This window comes from Anas platyrhynchos, chromosome 9 (genome assembly GCF_047663525.1).
Source record: "Anas platyrhynchos isolate ZD024472 breed Pekin duck chromosome 9, IASCAAS_PekinDuck_T2T, whole genome shotgun sequence".
In the NCBI taxonomy this organism is placed as follows: domain Eukaryota; kingdom Metazoa; phylum Chordata; class Aves; order Anseriformes; family Anatidae; genus Anas; species Anas platyrhynchos.
The window spans coordinates 9,640,850-9,658,686 of record NC_092595.1 but is presented as its reverse complement, the minus strand read 5'-3'; the positions used below and the strand labels follow the sequence as shown (position 1 = coordinate 9,658,686).

Here is a 17,837-nt window from a genome sequence, read left to right as displayed (position 1 = left end):
CCAGTGTCCCCAGAGTCCCCAGTGTCCCCAGTGTCCCCCAGTGACCCCACTGTCCTGTCCCCAGTGTCCCCACCAGTGTCCCCCCATTGTCCCCATTGTCCCCAGTGTCCCCCCAGCATCCCCCCAGAGTCCCCAGTGTCCCCCCAGAGTCCCCACCAGTGTCACCCCCATGTGCCCCCCCATGTGACCCCAATGTCCCCATCATGTGTCCCCACCAATATCCCCCCCAAGTGTCCCCCCAGGTGTCCCCATCATGTGTCCCCCCCATGTCCCCCTGGGTTGTCCCCCCATGCGTCCCCCCACGTGTCCCCAATGTCCCCCCAGCGTCCCCATCATGCGTCCCCCAAGGGTGACCCCCCCCCCGTGTCCCCCTGTGTCCCCCCCGTGTCCCCCCCGTGTCCCCCTGTGTCCCCCCCGTGTTCCCCCCAGTGTCCCCAGTGTCCCCCCAGTGTTCCCAGTATCCCCAGTGTCCCCCCCGTGTCCCCCCCGTGTCCCCCCCCAGGGCACGCCGCCAGGGTGGCGGCCGGGCTCTGCTGCCCACGCCAATTACCGGACAATAAATCGGGGCTGGGGGCAGCTCGGGGGGCACCGTCCCATATCCCCGTCCCCGTGTCCCCCCCCCCCCCCCCAACCCCACAGCCGGGGCCCCGGGGTCCCACCGGCACCAATTAGGTGCCAATTAGGTTAATGGGGTTGGCAGCGGGCACGGGGCTGAGCGGGGGGCACACGGCGGCGGTGCCGTGGGACCGGGGGGGGGGCACCAAACCTTGACCCCATAGAGCGACCCCGAGCCACCTGGGCCAAAAGGGGGGACGGGTTCGGGTAGGGCCCTAGGGGATGGGGTATTGGGGACGGTCCCCGCTGGTAAAGGGGGGGACAGGGAATAATGGGGCCGGGGGGACCGAGGTGGGAGCCGGGGGGGGGGGGGGACACTTTTGTGGGGTTGTCGCGGTGCCAGCGCCGCGCCTTTGATGTGCCACTGAGGCCGCATTGAGGGCGCCCCGCTGGCACAATTAGGGCCGGGGGGGGTGGGGGGAGAGGGAGGGGAGCGCGGCACGGTCAGGGCTGCGGGCACGGAGGCACCCCTGGCCCTAATGGGGCACCCCAATCACCCCAAGTGGACACGGGGACACAGGCACCCCCAAAATGCCCCCAACAGGGACAAACTGTCCTAATAGGGACGGGGTGGGGGCATGGGAACCCTATGATCACCCCAAGTGGGCACAGGGACCCCAAACGGCCCCAGGAAGCTGGGCACCCCCTTCCCCTAACAGGGCCAAGTTTGGGGTCACGGGCACCCCGTGCGCCCCAACGAGGTGGCAACCCCGTGACCGTCCCTGTCCCTACAAAGGACACCGGCAGCAAACGGGCAGGAGGACACCCCAAAAACATGGGGCACGCACCGAACCAAGCCACAGACATGGGGGGGCCCATCCCACATCCCAGCACCCCACTCCCGGGGGACAAAACCCCCCCAATCCCTGTGTTCCCCTAAATGCCCCCATCTCTCGCATCCCCTTCCCGCTGCCCGCTCCCCTTTGAAGCTCCCGCCGCCGCCGCGTTCCCACCCGCCTCCCACCCCGGCACCCCGACCCCCCCCCAAACCCCACTCCCAGCTGCCCCCTTTTGGGTTTGGGGCCGGATTTGGGGTTGCGGGGCGGTTCGGGGGGGGGGGCACCGTTGGCGGGGTTGAGCTTGGCGTGAAAATGATCAAGGGCCTTGGGCAGCGCCGGGAGCGCAGCGCCCGTCTGATGCTGCCCGCCCCGAAGGCCCCCGTCGAACAAAGGCGGCATTGAGGCCCCGAGCTGCGTGTCCCCCCCCCGGACCCCCTCCCGGGATGGGATCTTGGCGCGACATTAATGAACTCGCCCTATTGTGCTCCCCTGGCCCCTCTCTTTCTCTCCTCCCCCCCGTCCCCGGGGGGGGCACCGTCTATATATCCGCGCGCCTCCTCCTCCGGCTCCTCGGGTACTTTTTGGGGTTCCCCCCCCCTTTTATTTATTTATTTTTTTAATCCCCCAAAATTCCCCATTCCTATCCGGGATGGAGCGAGGAGGGAAGAGGTTTTGGGGTGATGGATCCTGGGTTTGTCTGGCCCCCCCCGTGCTGCTGCTGCTGCTCCTGCAGCCGGCCGGGGGGGCCCCCATGGGACAGGGGCTGTACCCCATGCCGGCCGGCGTCCTACAAGGTGAGCGCACGGGGAGGGGGCTTTGGGATGCTTAACGGGGGGGCTGGAGGAGATGGGATCCACTTTTTAGGGCCGGGGGGCACCACGATGGGTCCCTTATCCTGTGCCAGCCCCGGGGACATCCACGTGGGGACACACGGGAGGGGGCACCACCTTCCCGCGCTCCCACCCCATTGCGCCCCCGCTGCGCCCAGCCTGACACCAGCATGGAAAACACAGGGCAGGGGGTCCCGGGTGGGTTTGGGGTGATGTGGGGGGGTCCTATGGGGTGGGGCTGAGCGCCCCAATGCGCCCCCGCAGCGCTGTCGAGCCGGGGGACGCTGGTGCTGGAGGCGGCGCTGAGGAGCGCGCTGCTGGCGCTGGAGAGGGCCCAGGCGGAGCAGCAGCGGCAGCGGGGGGGCTGCGGGCTCTGCGCCCCCTGCCTCTTCCCCCCCTGCGCCAACAGCACCCACCGCTGCCCACGTGAGTCCCGGCCCCCGTGCTCCTACCCAAATCACACCCCGTTCCCTAGAGACCCTACCCAAACGTTGCCCCGTGCATCCCCTAGAGACCCCAAACACCCCAAGACCCAAAAGACCCTACCCGCCCCAAGACCCTACCCAAACCATATCCCCCCCATAAGTGTTCGCCCCCATAGCCTTCCCCAAAGCAGTCCCCAAACCAATCCATATCACCTAAAGACCCCACAAAAACACCACCCTACCCAAACAGTTCCCCACCCTCTTGAGTTTTTGCCCTACCCCAAATACCACTTGATAAGAGCAAAATCCTTCCCAAAACACCCCGGAGACCCTACCAAAACAACCCAACACAGCCCCCCACCATTCCCCCTTCCCACCCGCCCTGGGGTGACCCGGGTGGAGGCGGGCATGGTGCGGGGATGACGTGGGGACACCCACGACCCCGTTGTCCCCGCAGCCCCCGCCGTGCCCCCCGGGGTGCCCCCCAGCTGCCAGGCCCTGCTGGATGCCCAGGAGCACCCCGAGGTGCCCCAGCGCAACTGGGCGCTGAGCCAGGCCTGCGCCCCCTACCAGCTCCTGTGCCCCCCCCGGGGGGCTCGGCCCCACTGCGCCCTGCTCAGCGCCCAGCGCTGCCAGCGCCGCCTCCAGGAGTGCCGTGAGTGGGGACCCCCCTCCCCGAGAGAGGAGACCCTACAAAAACAAACAGGAGTCAGCCAGGAGTGCCTGGAGGGGATATGGGGTGGGGGTGCTGGGGTGGGATGAGGTTGGGGGATTTGGGGAGGGGAGGGGAGGGGAGGGGTTGGAGAATGGAGTGTGGTGATGGATGTCTCTGGTGGGATGGGAAGGTTGGGGGGGCAGGAAAATGGGGGGGGAAGGAGGATCTGGGGTGAGATGTGGAGATTTGGGGGGTGGGGGCATTGGGAGCGATGGGGAACTTGGGATGGGGCAGCGAGAGGAGATGGAGGAGCTGGGGTGGGGTGGGAGGTTGGGGGCACTGGGATATTGGGGGATCTGGAGGGGGATGGGGCATTGGGGGGGTCACAGAGGGATCGAGGTGGGATGGGGAGATATGGGGTGGAACAGAGGGCACAGGTGTATTGAGGGGTGGAGAATCTGGGGTGGGACAATGGGGAATGGGGCACTGGGGGGGGGGGACAGGGAGATTGGGGACACAGCCACCGGAGGGGACGGGGCCACCTGGGGCGGGACAGCGGTGTTTGTTTGGGACGCACAGCTCCAGGGGGGGCACTGGGAGGAACGGGGACAAACTGGGGACACGGTGCCAACATCAGGGCGGGGGGGGAACACCCCCCCACACCGCGACAACCTGTCCCCGCAGGGCTGGCAGCCGCCACCCCGAGCGATGCCCCGGCAGAGGCGGCGATGCCAGGTGAGCCGGGGTGACCCCCCCCCAAAAAAAAAACCCCATCCCCATCCCCGGCTGCCCGCTGTGCCGAGGGGCAGAGGTTAGCGTCGGCAGCTGCCGGCCCGCGGGGTGCCCCCCGCCCTCCGCCCCCTCGCCTCCGTGAGCACGATGAGGCTTGACAGCGCGCCCCGTGCGCCGTGACCCCCCCGGGGGCCGCCCGCTGCCCCCTCCTCGGCCTCACTTCGGTGACCGTGGAGGAAAAAGGGGGATGTCGGAGGGACCCCCACCACTCACCCTAATTTTGTCCGCCAGGGAGCTGCGGGCACCGCGCGGGCCCCCCCCTCAACGCCACGGCCCCCCAAGGACGGATCATGGGGGGCAGCGTGGCCCCCCCGGGGGCCTGGCCCTGGCTGGTGTCGGTGCGGCTGCACGGGGAGCTGATGTGCGGAGGGGTGCTGGTGGGGCGCGCCTGGGTGCTCACTGCTGCCCACTGCTTCGCCGGGTACACGGGGGCACGGGGACGTGGGGTCCCTGCAGAAAGGGGCACAGGGTGGCACTGATGTCCCCCCCCCCCCAAATTTTTGTCCCCGTCCCTGGATAGGACTCAGAACGAGCTGGCGTGGACGGTGGTGGTGGGCGACCACGAGCTGGGCAAGCAGGACCCTGGCGAGGAGGCAGTGCCCGTCAGGCGCATCGTGCCTCACCCCAAGGTCGGTGGAGGTGGAGGTGGGCACCCCCAAACCAGTCCTGCACGCCCCAGGATCCCCCCCACGCTCCCCCCCTTTTTCTTTCCAGTTCAACCCCAAGACGTTCCACGGGGACCTGGCGCTGCTGGAGCTGGCGGTGCCGCTGGCCCCATCAGCCACCGTCAGCCCCGTGTGCCTGCCCAGCGGCCCCACAGAGCCCACCCCCGGCACCCCCTGCTACATCGCGGGCTGGGGGTCCCTATATGAAGGTAGGTGCCACCTGGCACCCATGGGGTCAGCAGGTGACAGAGAGGTTGGGCGCTGAACTCGGGTGCCACCCCCTCCCCAGCGCCTGCTTCCAAGCCAAGGGCGCAAAAGAGGGGAGCGTGTGGGCACCCCAAAAGAGGGGGCTGTGTAGAGGGGACCCCATAACGGGTTCCTTGCCTGGCAGAGGGGCCGTCAGCCGAGGTGGTGATGGAGGCACAGGTGCCCCTGCTCAGCCAGGAGACGTGCCGGGGCGCCCTGGGCAGGGAGCTGCTCACCAGCACCATGTTCTGTGCTGGGTACCTGTCTGGGGGCATCGACTCCTGCCAGGTAATTCCCCCCCCCAGCTCCTCAACCCCTCTGGGCACGGGGGGAGCACACAGCGCTGGCACGGCACGGCCAGGCTCCCAGCGCGCTCGGTGCTCCCCACTGATGTACGGACACCCCCCGTAGGGCGACTCGGGGGGCCCGTTGGTGTGCCAGGACCCCTCCTCGCGCCGCTTTGTCCTATATGGCATCACCTCGTGGGGTGACGGGTGCGGTGAGAGGGGCAAACCCGGCGTCTACACCCGTGTCGCTGCCTTCGCGGACTGGCTCAGCCTCCAGATGGACCGTGAGTGGCCAAGGGGCACGGGATGGCCGTGGGAATGGGGCCCACGGGGGTCCCACAAGGTGATGGGGGGGGGCTCGGCAGCTTATGGCAACCCCGCTGTCCTCGCAGCCGCCCCTGGCAGCCGGGAACCGAGCTGCTTCGAGCTGCTGGCCCTGTCGCAGCTGCCCCCCGAGCGGCAGCCCCCCGAGCGCACCCGCCTCTGCTCCTTCTACTCGGGGTCCTGCCGGGCACCCCGGGGCCAAGCCGCCTGCGCACGCCTTGCTGAGGACACGTGCCGTGCCCGGGCGAGGCGATGCGGTGAGACAACGCCGGGGCACGGGGGCTGTGTCTGGATGGGGACGGGTTGGGGACACGCCGTGCCGGCACGGTGCCAGGGACGTGGTTCTCTCGCTGCGCCCTCCCCAGAGCTGCACTCCTACGCCCAGACACTGGTGGGGCTCCTGCGTCGGGCCGGGGACTTCATCCGGAACCAGGTGGATTTCTCCTTCCTCACCCGGGCTCTGCCCCAGCTCCTGGGCAAGATCTACAGGCACCTCTTCCCTGCCCGTGTCCGTAGGGACGCCCCAGGTACCCACCCGCCCCGGCTGTGCCACCCCGTGGCCCTGTGGGGACGCGCCACCCTCGTGCTGGTGGCTCAGGCACCCCTACGCCGTGTCCCTCCTGTCCCCTTCTTGTCCCCACAGACGTGGCTGTGGGAGGGGGGCAGCCTAACCCCAAAGCAGAGGGACCCTGGAGACCCCCCACCAGGTAAAGGGGGACGCAAGGGCATGGTGGGTTATGGGGGCTGTAGGTTTTGGGGAGGCGAGCGAGATACCCATGGGCACTGATAGGGCTTTTTGGGGACAGCTCAAGGCATTGGGGTCCTGCTCTTCCCATAACCAGGTCCCAACAGGGGTGTACGGGGGGTGGCAGTGCCCAAGGGATGGGTGCCTGGCTGAGCTGTCCCCGCTGTGCTTGCAGGCAGGGGGCCGGGCAGCCGCCCCCATTTGCGGGGCTCTTTGGGGCCGTGGGGCCCCAGCTGCAGGACTGGGTGCAGGCGCTGAGGGCTATGGATGGGGGCAGCCCCCTGGAACCCACCCCAGATGGGCAGCGGCTCCCCGGGGAGACGTGGCTCTTCTTGCAGGTATTTGGAGAGGGATGGGATGGGATGGGATGGGATGGGATGGGATGGGATGGGATGGGATGGGATGGGATGGGATGGGATGGGATGGGATGGGATGGGATGGGATGGGATGGGGGGAACCCCTGCCGCTCCGGTGACAGTGCCAGCAAGGACCAAACCCCACTGCCTGCCCTGTTCCCTTTCCCTTCCCCGCAGCAGGGTGAGGAGGAGGTGGAGGAGCTGGTGGGACAGGGCAGAGCTTTCCTCGCCCAGCTCCGGGCAGAGCTGGACCTCGACACCCCCCTGGAAGCCACGCAGCAGCAGCAGGCACCCGGAGAGCCATCGGGGACCCCGACACCAAACCGTGAGCCCTGGGGGGGCATCGGGGTCGTCATTTCCACCCAGCTTTGTGCCCAAGCAGTGGCCACCGACGGCGTCCCCAATGGGATTTCCACGCAGGGTTGGTGCCGAGGGAGAAACGTGAGCTGGTGCCCACACAGCCTGGGCTGGAGGAGGAGGAGGAAGAAGAGGAAGAGGAGGAAGAGGAGGAGGAGGCAGGTGAGGGAAGAGGTAAGCACCCCCCAGCCCCCAGGTGCTGCGGGATGCCACCGGGATGCCGGAGATGGCAAACCCAGCCTGGGCTTTGCACCCTGGGGCTGGTGACAGCGCGGTGCCCCCACCCACCCCCTGACCCTATTTCCATCTCTCTCCTGTCCCCCCCCCGGGGGCTTGCAGCCTGCCCTGGCCTCAACGCCTCGGCGCTGCGGGTGGGCGCGGTGCAGGAGCTTTACGCCTGGGTGCTGCGGGTGCCGGAGCCGGACCTGGCCATGACCTTCCAGGAGGTGCGTGGGGCAGCCACCCCCCCCGGCGCCTCGCCGTCCCCAGCTCGCCAGCGGCGTGTCCCCTCGCCCTGGGGCTGACGGTGGTTTTCCTCCCCTGGCAGATCCTGGTGGACCTGGGCTCCAAAAACACCAAGGGGCTGTACCGGGCGCAGGTGAGGGCCACGGTGGGCGGCCGCCCCACGGTTTTCGCCGGCCTCGTGGGGCTGGAGAGCGACTCGCTGGCCCGCAGCATGCCCGGCCTCGTCGCTTTGGCCCTCGAGGCTTTGAAAACGTAGGGGAGCTCGGGGTCTCCCACTCCTTTGTCCCCCATTGTGCCTCAGTTTCCCTCCTCCCACCAACCTCCCGGGGCGATGCGGGGCACCTGGAGCATCCTGGCTAGGGTCCTCAGCCCTCCTCTCCCTGGTACCCCCACCTTAGCGAGCCCCCCACACCCCGTGTTCCCCGCAGGCACCCGGACTGTTATTTATTTGTACAGAGAAAGGTTTATTTTTCAATAAAGAAGGGCTCTATTTTCCGGTAGACTTTGTTTTTTCTCTCTTTTTTCACCCTCCCCATCACCTCACACCCCCAAGCGATGCCCCCATCCTCAGGTCCTGCCCCCATTATCCATGGGGTGACCCCAGCAGGGTCAGGCAGCCCCTGCCCGCCTCAGCACCCTTTTCCTTAGAGTCCAGCACTGGGGTGCCCACCCCAGGTGCCACCCCACGTGAAACCCCCTCCCAGGGGACGTGCCCCTGGGGGGTGCCAACACCTTCAGCTCATGGGGCAGCACAAAACTGCCCTCGAGCAGCATCCCGGGCGGTGGGGAAGGGTCTGCTCCTCCCAGCTCCGGGGTGACGAGGTGGCACCGTGGGGTGGCGAGCCCAGCTGTGCCTGCCCGTCTCCCTTCTCCCAGCACGGGGGTGCCGGAAACAAGGGGGCCACGGGGGGGGTATCCGGTGCCGGCACCCTTCCCCCTCGGCACCTGGCACCGTCCATCCCGGTGGCCGGACATCCGCCGGGCCAGGCCAAGCGGGGAGGTGGCGAGGAGCTGGCACGGCGCAAAGGCACCGCGGGCACCGCATGGGGGACCTGCTGCTGTGGCTGGCCCTGCTTGGGGCACTGGTGGTGTGGGGTGAGCGGGGCCCCGGGGACTGGGAGGTGGGGGTGCTGGGGGTTCCCCCGAGGCTGTATTTTGGGGACTGACCAGCAGGGATCTGTCGCCGAGCATCCCTTGTGCTGCCCTACCCAGCGCTGTGTCATCACCGTGCGTGTGTCTGTCTGTCTGTGTGCACAGTGTCCCTGTGTCCGTGTCCCTGCATGTGTGTGCATACAGACACCTGCATACAGGTGTCTGTATGTCCCTGTGTCCCTGTGTCCCCACGTGGGTGCCATCCCTGCACACCCTGTGCGCCCCCATGGCACCGACATGCAGCGTCCTGGCCAGCTCCCGTCCCCTCCATCCTTGCCCTTCCCTGCCCTTGCTGGGCATCCCTTTTTTTTTTGGGGGGGGGGAGCCCAACAACCCCCATCCCCCTGTGGCTCTGCCTGACCCCGTGCCCCCCAGGCGGGCTCTGCGTTAACCAGGAGGAGCGGCTCATCCACCACCTCTTCGAGGAGAGGGGCTACAACAAGGATCTGCGCCCCGTCGTCTCCACCGACCAGGTGGTGGACGTCTACCTGGCCCTCACCCTCTCCAACCTCATCTCGCTGGTGAGCCCCAGCGGGCAGCAGCAGGCTGGCTGCACCCCAAAAAGGCTGGTTTGGGTTGGGGGGGGTCCTGGAGAGAGCTGTGGCATCTCCGTGCCCCCCGTTGTCGTTGCAGAAAGAGGTGGATGAGACGCTCACCACCAATGTGTGGCTCGAACAAGTGAGTGGGGACAGGAGGGGAAAGGGTCCCTGTCCCCATGCTGTCACCCTGGGTGTCACAGCATCAGCTGTGGGGTGGCCTGGTGTGGTGAGGGGGTGACCCAGGGCTTGTCCTCCACCAGGGCTGGACGGATTACCGCCTACAGTGGAACAAATCCGAGTTTGGGGACATCGAGGTGCTCCGCCTGCGGCCAGAAATGCTGTGGCTGCCTGAGATAGTCCTGGAGAACAAGTGAGCCCTGCCTCAGTTTCCCCTCCCCAACCTTCCCGAGCGAACAGCCTCATCCAGAACCATCCCCAGGCACCCAGGGCTCTCCCTCGCCCTGCTACCACCTCGTTTTTTTTCTCCCTCGCAGCAACGACGGGCTCTTCGAGGTCGCCTACTACTGCAACGTGCTGGTCTACAACACCGGCTACGTCTACTGGCTGCCTCCTGCCATCTTCCGCAGCGCCTGCCCCATCAACGTCGACTTCTTCCCCTTCGACTGGCAGAACTGCACCCTCAAGTTCAGGTGCTGGGGGCAGGAGGGTGGCCAAGGAGCCGGGTCCCCAACCCCGCGGTGCCCGTTGCTGTAGGGGTGCAGCACGGGGAGGGACCCAGGACCCCCCGGATGGAGGATGGAGCTGGTGGGTGCAGCCCCTCACCGCCTGTCCCCCCCCAGCTCGCTGGCGTACAACGCGCAGGAGATCAGCATGCACCTGAAGGAGGAGAGCGACCCGGAGACGGACAAATATTACCGGGTGGAGTGGATCATCATCGACCCCGAAGGCTTCACAGGTCGCGTTGGTGCTCTCCGCCGTGTCCCGTGGCGGTTGGGGACACCCTGGATGGGGCTCAGGGCACCCCGGTACCTGGGGGCTGCTGGGGGTGGTGAGGATGGCCCAAATGTCCCAACAGAGAACGGCGAGTGGGAAATCATCCACCGCCCGGCCCGCAAGAACATCCACCCCAGCTACCCCCCGGAGAGCAGCGAGCACCAGGACATCACCTTCTACCTCATCATCAAGCGCAAGCCGCTCTTCTACGTCATCAACATCGTCACGCCCTGCGTCCTCATCGCCTTCATGGCCATCCTCGTCTTCTACCTGCCCGCTGACAGTGAGTGGCCCCCTGGCACCTGCACCGGGGGCGTGGGGACATCCCACATCCCATTCCTGCCCTGCGTCATGGGGACACCCCGATGCCCAACATGGGGACGTCCTGGCACCAGGACACCCCGCTCTAGGACCCTGTCATCCTTGAGCAGGGTGTAGGATCACCCAGGTGGTACCTTGTGCTACTCCTACAAGAGAAAACCCCATATGGGGCCCTTTAGGGTGGGACACTGGGAGGGGGACCTGTGCCCTGAGCTTACCTGCTCTCCAGGTGGTGAGAAGATGACCCTGGTGATCTCGGTGCTCCTGGCCCAGTCCGTCTTCCTCCTGCTCGTCTCCCAGCGCCTCCCCGAGACCTCCCACGCCATCCCCCTCATCGGCAAGTGAGTCCTGGGCACCGCCGGGCACAGCGAGGGCAATCTCGGGGTCCCCAGGGTGGCTTTGCGCATCCCCACCCCCTTGTGCCAACGCCACCCCAGGTACCTGCTTTTCATCATGCTGCTGGTGACGGCCGTGGTGGTGATCTGCGTGGTGGTCCTCAACTTCCATTTCCGCACCCCCAGCACCCACATCATGTCCGACTGGGTCAGAGAGGTGAGGGGGGGGACCCCGGGGGTGTCCCATCTGGGCCAGGTGCGCCCAGCTTGAGGGGACAGAAAGCGGGGACACGGTGACGTCCTGTGCCCAAGGTGTTCCTGGAGAGCCTGCCCCGTTTGCTGCGCATGTCGCAGCCGGCGGGGAGTGCGGCGGGCGCCCCGTGCATCCGGCGCTGCAGCTCGGCCGGGTACATCGCCAAGGCGGAGGAGTACTACAGCGTCAAATCCCGCAGCGAGCTCATGTTCGAGAAACAGTCGGAACGGCACGGGCTGGCCAGCCGAGTCACCCCCGCCCGTGAGCCTCAGCCCCTCTTTGTGGGGTTAGGGGGGGACACGGGGAGGGTGGCTGTGCCCTCTGAGGGGTCTTGTGCCCCCCAGGCTTGGCACCAGCGGGGACGAGCGAGGAGCAGCTCTATGAGCAGCTGAAACCTGCTGTTGATGGTGCCAACTTCATCGTCAAGCACATGCGGGAGAAAAACAGCTACAATGAGGTGGGGGCCGCGGGCACGGCGGGGTGGAGGGGGGCTCCCCGTGCCCACCGTGCCCCCGCTGCCCTGCTCCTGGCTCCCTCCCCAGGAGAAGGACAACTGGAACCGCGTGGCCCGCACCCTGGACCGCCTCTGCCTGTTCCTCATCACCCCGATGCTGGTGGTGGGCACGCTCTGGATCTTCCTCATGGGAATCTACAACCACCCGCCGCCGCTGCCCTTCTCCGGAGACCCCTACGACTACCGGGAGGAGAACAAGCGCTACATTTAGGGTGGCCGGGAGGAAGGGGGGGGGTCCTCTCTGCTCATCCCGCTGTGGTTTGGGGAAATAAAGCTGGGTGCTTCTCGCCGTGGGGCGCAGAGCTGGTGCCTGCTCTCGGTGTCCCACCCGAAGCGCCGAGCCCTGGTGTGTGCCAGGGGGGGCGATGCCCACCCAGGGGATGGGTGCTGCTGGGTGTTCTGGTGCTACAGGGGGCCAAGACCCCCAGCCAGACCCCCAGAGGTCTCCCCAATCCCACAGTGAGTGGCTGGGGCCCAGGGGGTGTCTCAGCAGGAGCAGGGCTCCGGTTTCAGGGGGCACAGCTGATGTCCCCCCTGCCGGTGGTGGCCTGGGACAGCTGCCACATCCTCTCCACCGAGCCAGGAATGTGCAGCTCCCCCCGACATGGGGCTGGGCAGGATTCAGACCCTTGAGGCGGGCACTGCTGAGGGGACCTGCCTGCCCTGGGGGCCACCGGTCACTGCTGGGGGGGGACACAGGGCACCGCTGGAGGTGTTTGCAGGGGGACACCCCCTTTCCATAACCCATGGCCACATGGCTTTCCACTATGGGGCCATACATCCTTTTCTGGGGGATATGGGGGAACGGAGGCCATCATTTTGCCCCCAACCCCAATTCCACACCCCACCAACAGCACGAAACGCCACGGGAGCTGCCCAGCACACCGCCACCACTCCGCTGGTGGTGGACGGGGGGGGGACAGGATGGGACGCGGGCTGCCTCCCACCCCTCCCTGCCCCGCATTGCTGCTGGGAGCAGCTGACGGGGTTGGGGACAGCTGTCCCATCCCGCCGGGCGCCAGGCCCAGAAGCTCGGCGTGCAGGCGGCCGAGCGGAGCCCCAGCCCCTGCGCCCCACGGCTCCGCCATGCGCGGCCTCCTCCTCGCCCTCTGTGCCCTGGCAGGTAAGGGGTGCCCACCCCGCGGTGTGGGGGGAGTGCTGGGGGTCCCCCCTTCCACTGGCTTTGTCCTTGGGGGCTTGTCACCCATGGGTGCAGGGCTCCATGCATGGTCCCCCTGGGTGTCCCCATGCCCTGTTTGCGCACCGCCGGGCACCTTCAGCGGTGCGTGCACCCCCTCCCCATGCACGACCTCCCCCCAGTCATGCCAGCAGCCCCCTGGGGCATCACCAGCCCCCTCATCCCCACCCTGGGGTGCCCCCACGGCGCTGCGTGTCCCCCCCCCCAAGGTGTGAGCTGCAGGAACCAGGAGGAGAAGCTGCTCCAGGACCTGATGACCAACTACAACCGGCACCTGCGCCCGGCCCTGCGCGGGGACCAAGTCATCGATGTCACCCTCAAGCTCACCCTCACCAACCTCATCTCCCTGGTGAGACCCCCCCCCAGCCCCCAGCAGCGGGCGGGAGCATGGACCTGGGGTGCTGGGGTGATGCTGCAGGGGCCCAGGTGGCCCTGGTGGGATGGGATCTGTCCCCATGGAGGGGACAGATGGCTAAAGCCACCTCCCCCCTTCCTTGCTTGCCAGAACGAGCGGGAGGAGACCCTCACCACCAACGTCTGGATCGAGATGGTGAGACCTCAGACAGTCCCCCCCCCTCGGTTACCTTTTCGCCTCGTGGCGGGCTGTCACCGTAACCCACCCCCCCTTTTGTGGGTGCCCCCTGCTGTGCCCATTTTGGGGACAACACGGGACAGGCAGCCCCGGGGAGCGCCGTGACCCCCCCCTCTTTTTGCTCCCCTTGCCCAGCAATGGTCCGATTACCGCCTGCGGTGGGACCCCGAGCACTACGACAACATCCAGCTGCTGCGGGTGCCCTCCACCATGGTCTGGCTGCCCGACATCGTCCTGGAGAACAAGTGAGCCCACTCCGGGGTGCAGCAGGGTCACCTCCCCACGCGTGGGGTGACAGCCACCCCGTGGGCATCGCCTGGGGCTGAGCCCACCCTTTTTTTCCCCCCCCCAGCATTGACGGGACGTTCGAGATCACGCTCTACACCAACGTGCTGGTGTCCCCCGACGGCAGCATCTACTGGCTGCCCCCCGCCATCTACCGCAGCTCCTGCTCCATCCACGTCACCTACTTCCCCTTCGACTGGCAGAACTGCACCATGGTCTTCCAGTGAGCACCTTATTGGGGGGGTAGGGGGTCCCCCTTTGTCCCCAAAACCTCATTGTCTTGCAATGAGCCCCACTTGCAAAGTGCCACCAAGCTGTCCCCTGGCACCCCGTGACCACCGGGAGGTGAGGGGCTCCTGAGCCAAGCCAAGTGGCCAAAAAAAAAGCAGGAGGTGGCCTAGTGCATGCTGCCTGTCCCTCCCCAGGTCCCAGACCTACAGCGCCAACGAAATCAACCTGCTGCTGACGGTGGAGGAAGGCCAGACCGTGGAGTGGATCTCCATCGACCCCGAAGCCTTCACAGGTAGCCCCACGCCCCCCCAAAAACACGAGCAGCCCACCCTGGGGGCGCCCAGAAACCTGCTGCAACGCCGCTGGCTGCCAAAATCTGGGCGGTGGGGAGCCGGGGGGAGAGGCTATTAGCAGCCCTTGCCATTACATGGGTACTTAAGTTATTAGTGGGAGCGGGAGCGGGGGAGAGATTTGTTTTTCCAGCCCCCCCGGCTCGCCGCTCTCACCGCCTGGCAGTCCCTCCCGGAGAGCGCTGCTCCCGGCAGCTTGATTGATGTTGGGAACGTAGCTGTCACGGCCAAACGATGACGTTTTCCATCACATTTTAATTGCATAGTGAAGGAACAAAATGCTTTTCGGGCGGAGAGATTTATTTTTTCATTACCGGCCCGGGCTGCGATCTTGATTGGGAAAAATCTATCGCTCCCGCAGACGGCGGGGGAAAACAACGCGCCTTAATAAAGCGTCACGCTCGGCTTCCCCCACGGCTCCCCGCTGGCAGGGCGCTGGGGGGGACTCCCGGCCCCACACGTAACTCATCCTGGGAGCCCCTGTCCCCAAGGGACCCCCGGTGCCCCATCAGTTTCCCCCTCCTGTAGCTCTCAGGGGTATTTTGGAGCACCCCTCGGTGCTTTTCAGGGGTATTTTGGAGCACCCCTCGGTGCGCATCGCCCTCCCCTGCCCCCTCATCGTGGCCCCAGCACCTCTCCCCACACCGTGCCCAGCCCTCCTCATCCTCCCACCCGTGCTGGGGGCTGGCAGTGTCCCCAAAAGGACACGAGGACTCACCTGGTGGCATCCCTGCGTGGCAGAGAACGGCGAGTGGGCCATCAAGCACCGCCCCGCGCGGAAAATCATCAATTCGGGGCATTTCACCCCAGACGACACCCAGTACCAGCAGGTGGTCTTCTACCTCATCATCCAGCGCAAGCCCCTCTTCTACATCATCAACATCATCGTGCCCTGCGTCCTCATCTCCTCCATGGCTGTGCTCGTCTACTTTCTGCCTGCCAAAGGTACGCTGGTGCTGTGCCCATGGTGGGCACCAGGATGTTCATCCCCAGCTGGTGACTTCTGAGATATTTGGGGTTTGGGGTGATTTTTTGGGTACTCCTGGGTTAAGCTGCCACGCAGGACTTGGTGGGTTCATTGCTGGGGTAATTTTGCCAAAGCGGTGCCGTGCCCACACCGCTGCCCCCATGCCAAGCCTCCCCTCTGCCCCTCCTCGGCAGCGGGCGGGCAGAAATGCACCGTCTCCATCAACGTGCTCCTGGCCCAGACCGTTTTCCTCTTCCTCATCGCCCAGAAGGTGCCCGAGACCTCCCAGGCGGTGCCGCTCATCGGGAAGTAAGTGACACGAGGGGATGGGGTCACACTGGGCCAGCGGGGGTGTCTGGGTGCCAGTGGACAGGACCCAGGCACGGATATCTGCCCTATCTGCTCATATCCTGGGCAAGCTGCCACGGCAGGAAGGGGAGAGGGAGCCAAGGCTCCCAGGCAGGACGTTCCAACCCTCCACGCGCAGGGTGACACGGGGTTACCGCGTGCCCATGTCCCCAGTTTCCACCCCAAAATTCCCGCTACCGTAGCTCGTAGCGTGGCAGCTGAGGCCCCGTGCCCCCTTCGCAGGTACCTGACCTTCCTCATGGTGGTGACGGTGGTGATCGTGGTGAACGCCGTCATCGTCCTCAACGTCTCGCTGAGAACGCCCAACACTCACTCCATGTCCCAGAGGGTGCGCCAGGTACCTGCCTCCAGCCCCCTGCCCCTGTGGGGATTAGGGGGGGTGTCTGGGGTCTGCCCTACTCTGTAGGCATGCCCTAACCCGTGGTAGGGACCCCCAGATGTCCCCAAGGCACCACGCTGTGCCGCTGACCCCTCTAAACCACTGCTGAGCCCTGGGGAGCAGCGGGTGCCCGGTGGCACAAGGGTGCTCCAGGGATGATGCACTAGGACCCAACTGCACTCACGGGGTGCCCTGGGTGGTATCAGGGGACCAGGACCCCATGGGTGACACTGTGCCCAGGTGTGGCTGCACCTCCTGCCCCGTTACCTGGGCATGCACATGCCGGAGGAGGCGCCGGGGCCGCCGCGAGCCTCCCGGCGACGCAGCTCCCTGGGGCTGATGGTGAAAGCCGACGAGTACATGCTGTGGAAAGCCCGGACCGAGCTGCTCTTCGAGAAGCAGAAGGAGAGGGATGGGCTGATGAAAACCGTGCTGGAGAAGATCGGTGAGTGCCCCAGGCGGGCTGGCATTTCCCCTGGGTGATGCGCCGGGCTGGCCCGGGGTGCTCACCGGTGCCTCGTGCCGTGCGCCCGCAGGCCGTGGGCTGGATAGCGGCTACGCTCAGGACTTCTGCCAGAGCCTGGAGGAGGCAGGCCCCGAGATCCGGGCTTGTGTCGACGCCTGCAACCACATCGCCAACGCCACGCGGGAGCAGAACGATTTCAGCAGCGTGAGTCGGGGCTGGGGCGGCACAGGGGGGGACCAGGGGTGGCGAGGACAAGCCCTCAGCGCCCCCTCGATGTGCGCCCACAGGAGAACGAGGAGTGGATCCTGGTGGGGCGGGTGATCGACCGCGTCTGCTTCTTCATCATGGCCTCCCTCTTCTTCTGCGGCACCGTCGGCATCTTCCTCATGGCTCACTTCAACCAGGCGCCCGCCCTGCCCTTCCCCGGGGACCCCAAGCCGTACCTGCCCCAGTGACACCCGACCAGGTGATGCCAGGGGCTGGATGTCCCCAAAATCTCCGTGCCCGGCTTCCTGGGGACCGGGGTGGCAGGGCTCTGTCACCCCCCTGCCGTGGGGGTGATGGGGAGCACGGGGTGGCTGTGGTTGTGCCGAACATGGAAGTAAACCTCGTGGCAGTCTCGTGGGCTCCTGTGGCTTCTTTCTGCCTCCTGCTGGGGTTATCCCCATGGGATGACCCCCCCCTGAGGGCTGGCACCCAGCTGGGGACAGACACAACAGGGTGGGGGGTCCTGTCCCCAGTCCCACAGTGGCTGAAGGGACAGGAGGTCCTGGTTTGGAGCCCCCAGCCCTGCGAGCTTCCTCACCATCATTCCCTGAACCAGACAACCCCAGCCCAGCCGTCAGCTCCTGCTGGACCAGCAGACAGGCAGGGCTCACAAACCTGCCACAGCCCAGCAACCCCTGGGGATAGCAAAGCCCTGGGGATGGGTTCTGTGGCTTGAAGGGGTTCAACGTGCTGCTGGTTTCCTCAAAAGAAGCTACACAGGGATCTGAGTAAGTTTAAAGGTGGACAAAGCCTTTTGGGATGAAAAGAACAGGGAAGGTCAAGGCTCACCGCAGATTTGGGGCTCCTGCTCAGGCTTGCTATCTGAAGAGGATCTGAAACCTCCTCCTAGGGTGCAACAGAGGCTGCTTCCCCTCCCAGACAACCCCGTGGCTAACTTTTCACCACTTACCAGCAGGACACGGTAGATCACAACCCAAAAGCACTGCTCAGAAACCAATCTGGCTCCATCTCTCCCCAGTCCAGTGGAAGCACCAAATCCAGTGCTTCACACCGATCAAAGAACACCACTTTTCTTCTGCCCTCACAAATCCTCGTAGCATTTAAGAGGGCAAACTCCAGGTCCCAGCCAGCTTGCTCCCTGAGCAAGAGGAACTGGTGCCGAG

At 66.2% G+C, this 17,837-nt stretch overlaps 3 protein-coding genes across 5 annotated transcripts; all 3 read left to right on the top strand.

Moving 5' to 3' along the window:
- Positions 1–902: 902 nt before the first annotated feature.
- On the top strand, positions 903–8,097 carry PRSS56 (serine protease 56). 3 transcript variants are annotated; one of them, XM_072042287.1, is made up of 17 exons: positions 903–2,188; positions 2,489–2,650; positions 3,107–3,304; positions 3,989–4,039; positions 4,328–4,517; positions 4,617–4,725; positions 4,811–4,970; positions 5,153–5,295; positions 5,419–5,578; positions 5,687–5,875; positions 5,984–6,145; positions 6,262–6,325; positions 6,539–6,701; positions 6,900–7,044; positions 7,140–7,250; positions 7,416–7,522; positions 7,624–8,097. In XM_072042287.1, the coding sequence occupies exons 1-17, from the start codon at positions 2,044–2,046 to the stop codon at positions 7,795–7,797; spliced, it is 2,433 nt and encodes an 810-aa protein (XP_071898388.1). In that variant the 5' UTR covers positions 903–2,043; the 3' UTR covers positions 7,798–8,097. The 3 variants fall into 3 exon arrangements, with proteins under 3 accessions (XP_071898388.1, XP_071898389.1, XP_071898387.1); XM_072042288.1 differs by having other exon boundaries at positions 904–2,188; positions 6,897–7,044; positions 7,140–7,238; positions 7,624–8,093; XM_072042286.1 differs by having other exon boundaries at positions 904–2,188; positions 6,897–7,044; positions 7,624–8,092.
- Positions 8,098–8,482: 385 nt separating this feature from the next.
- Positions 8,483–11,911, top strand: CHRND (cholinergic receptor nicotinic delta subunit). The gene is made up of 12 exons (XM_038183618.2): positions 8,483–8,636; positions 9,069–9,214; positions 9,327–9,371; positions 9,493–9,602; positions 9,727–9,882; positions 10,033–10,148; positions 10,269–10,469; positions 10,737–10,848; positions 10,945–11,059; positions 11,155–11,356; positions 11,440–11,552; positions 11,638–11,911. The coding sequence occupies exons 1-12, from the start codon at positions 8,585–8,587 to the stop codon at positions 11,818–11,820; spliced, it is 1,551 nt and encodes a 516-aa protein (XP_038039546.2). The 5' UTR covers positions 8,483–8,584; the 3' UTR covers positions 11,821–11,911.
- Positions 11,912–12,533: 622 nt separating this feature from the next.
- On the top strand, positions 12,534–17,066 carry CHRNG (cholinergic receptor nicotinic gamma subunit). The gene is made up of 12 exons (XM_027464198.3): positions 12,534–12,732; positions 13,017–13,156; positions 13,313–13,357; positions 13,535–13,644; positions 13,752–13,907; positions 14,110–14,207; positions 15,007–15,210; positions 15,427–15,541; positions 15,824–15,938; positions 16,221–16,425; positions 16,517–16,650; positions 16,734–17,066. The coding sequence occupies exons 1-12, from the start codon at positions 12,534–12,536 to the stop codon at positions 16,899–16,901; spliced, it is 1,689 nt and encodes a 562-aa protein (XP_027319999.1). The 3' UTR covers positions 16,902–17,066.
- The last annotated feature ends 771 nt before the right edge of the window (positions 17,067–17,837 follow it).

Bases quoted from the DNA above. Each gene is read 5' to 3' on its own strand.
- CHRNG (XM_027464198.3), top strand. From the start codon at position 12,534: ATGGGACGCGGGCTGCCTCCCACCCCTCCCTGCCCCGCATTGCTGCTG. The intron at 13,908-14,109 runs GTGAGCACCTTA...GTCCCTCCCCAG, and splicing joins AACTGCACCATGGTCTTCCA to GTCCCAGACCTACAGCGCCA. The intron at 15,211-15,426 runs GTACGCTGGTGC...CCTCCTCGGCAG, and splicing joins CTACTTTCTGCCTGCCAAAG to CGGGCGGGCAGAAATGCACC.
- CHRND (XM_038183618.2), top strand. From the start codon at position 8,585: ATGGGGGACCTGCTGCTGTGGCTGGCCCTGCTTGGGGCACTGGTGGTG. The intron at 8,637-9,068 runs GTGAGCGGGGCC...CGTGCCCCCCAG, and splicing joins TGGGGCACTGGTGGTGTGGG to GCGGGCTCTGCGTTAACCAG. The intron at 10,849-10,944 runs GTGAGTCCTGGG...ACGCCACCCCAG, and splicing joins GCCATCCCCCTCATCGGCAA to GTACCTGCTTTTCATCATGC.
- PRSS56 (XM_072042286.1), top strand. From the start codon at position 2,044: ATGGAGCGAGGAGGGAAGAGGTTTTGGGGTGATGGATCCTGGGTTTGT. The intron at 5,579-5,686 runs GTGAGTGGCCAA...CTGTCCTCGCAG, and splicing joins GCTCAGCCTCCAGATGGACC to CCGCCCCTGGCAGCCGGGAA. The intron at 5,876-5,983 runs GTGAGACAACGC...CGCCCTCCCCAG, and splicing joins TGCCCGGGCGAGGCGATGCG to AGCTGCACTCCTACGCCCAG.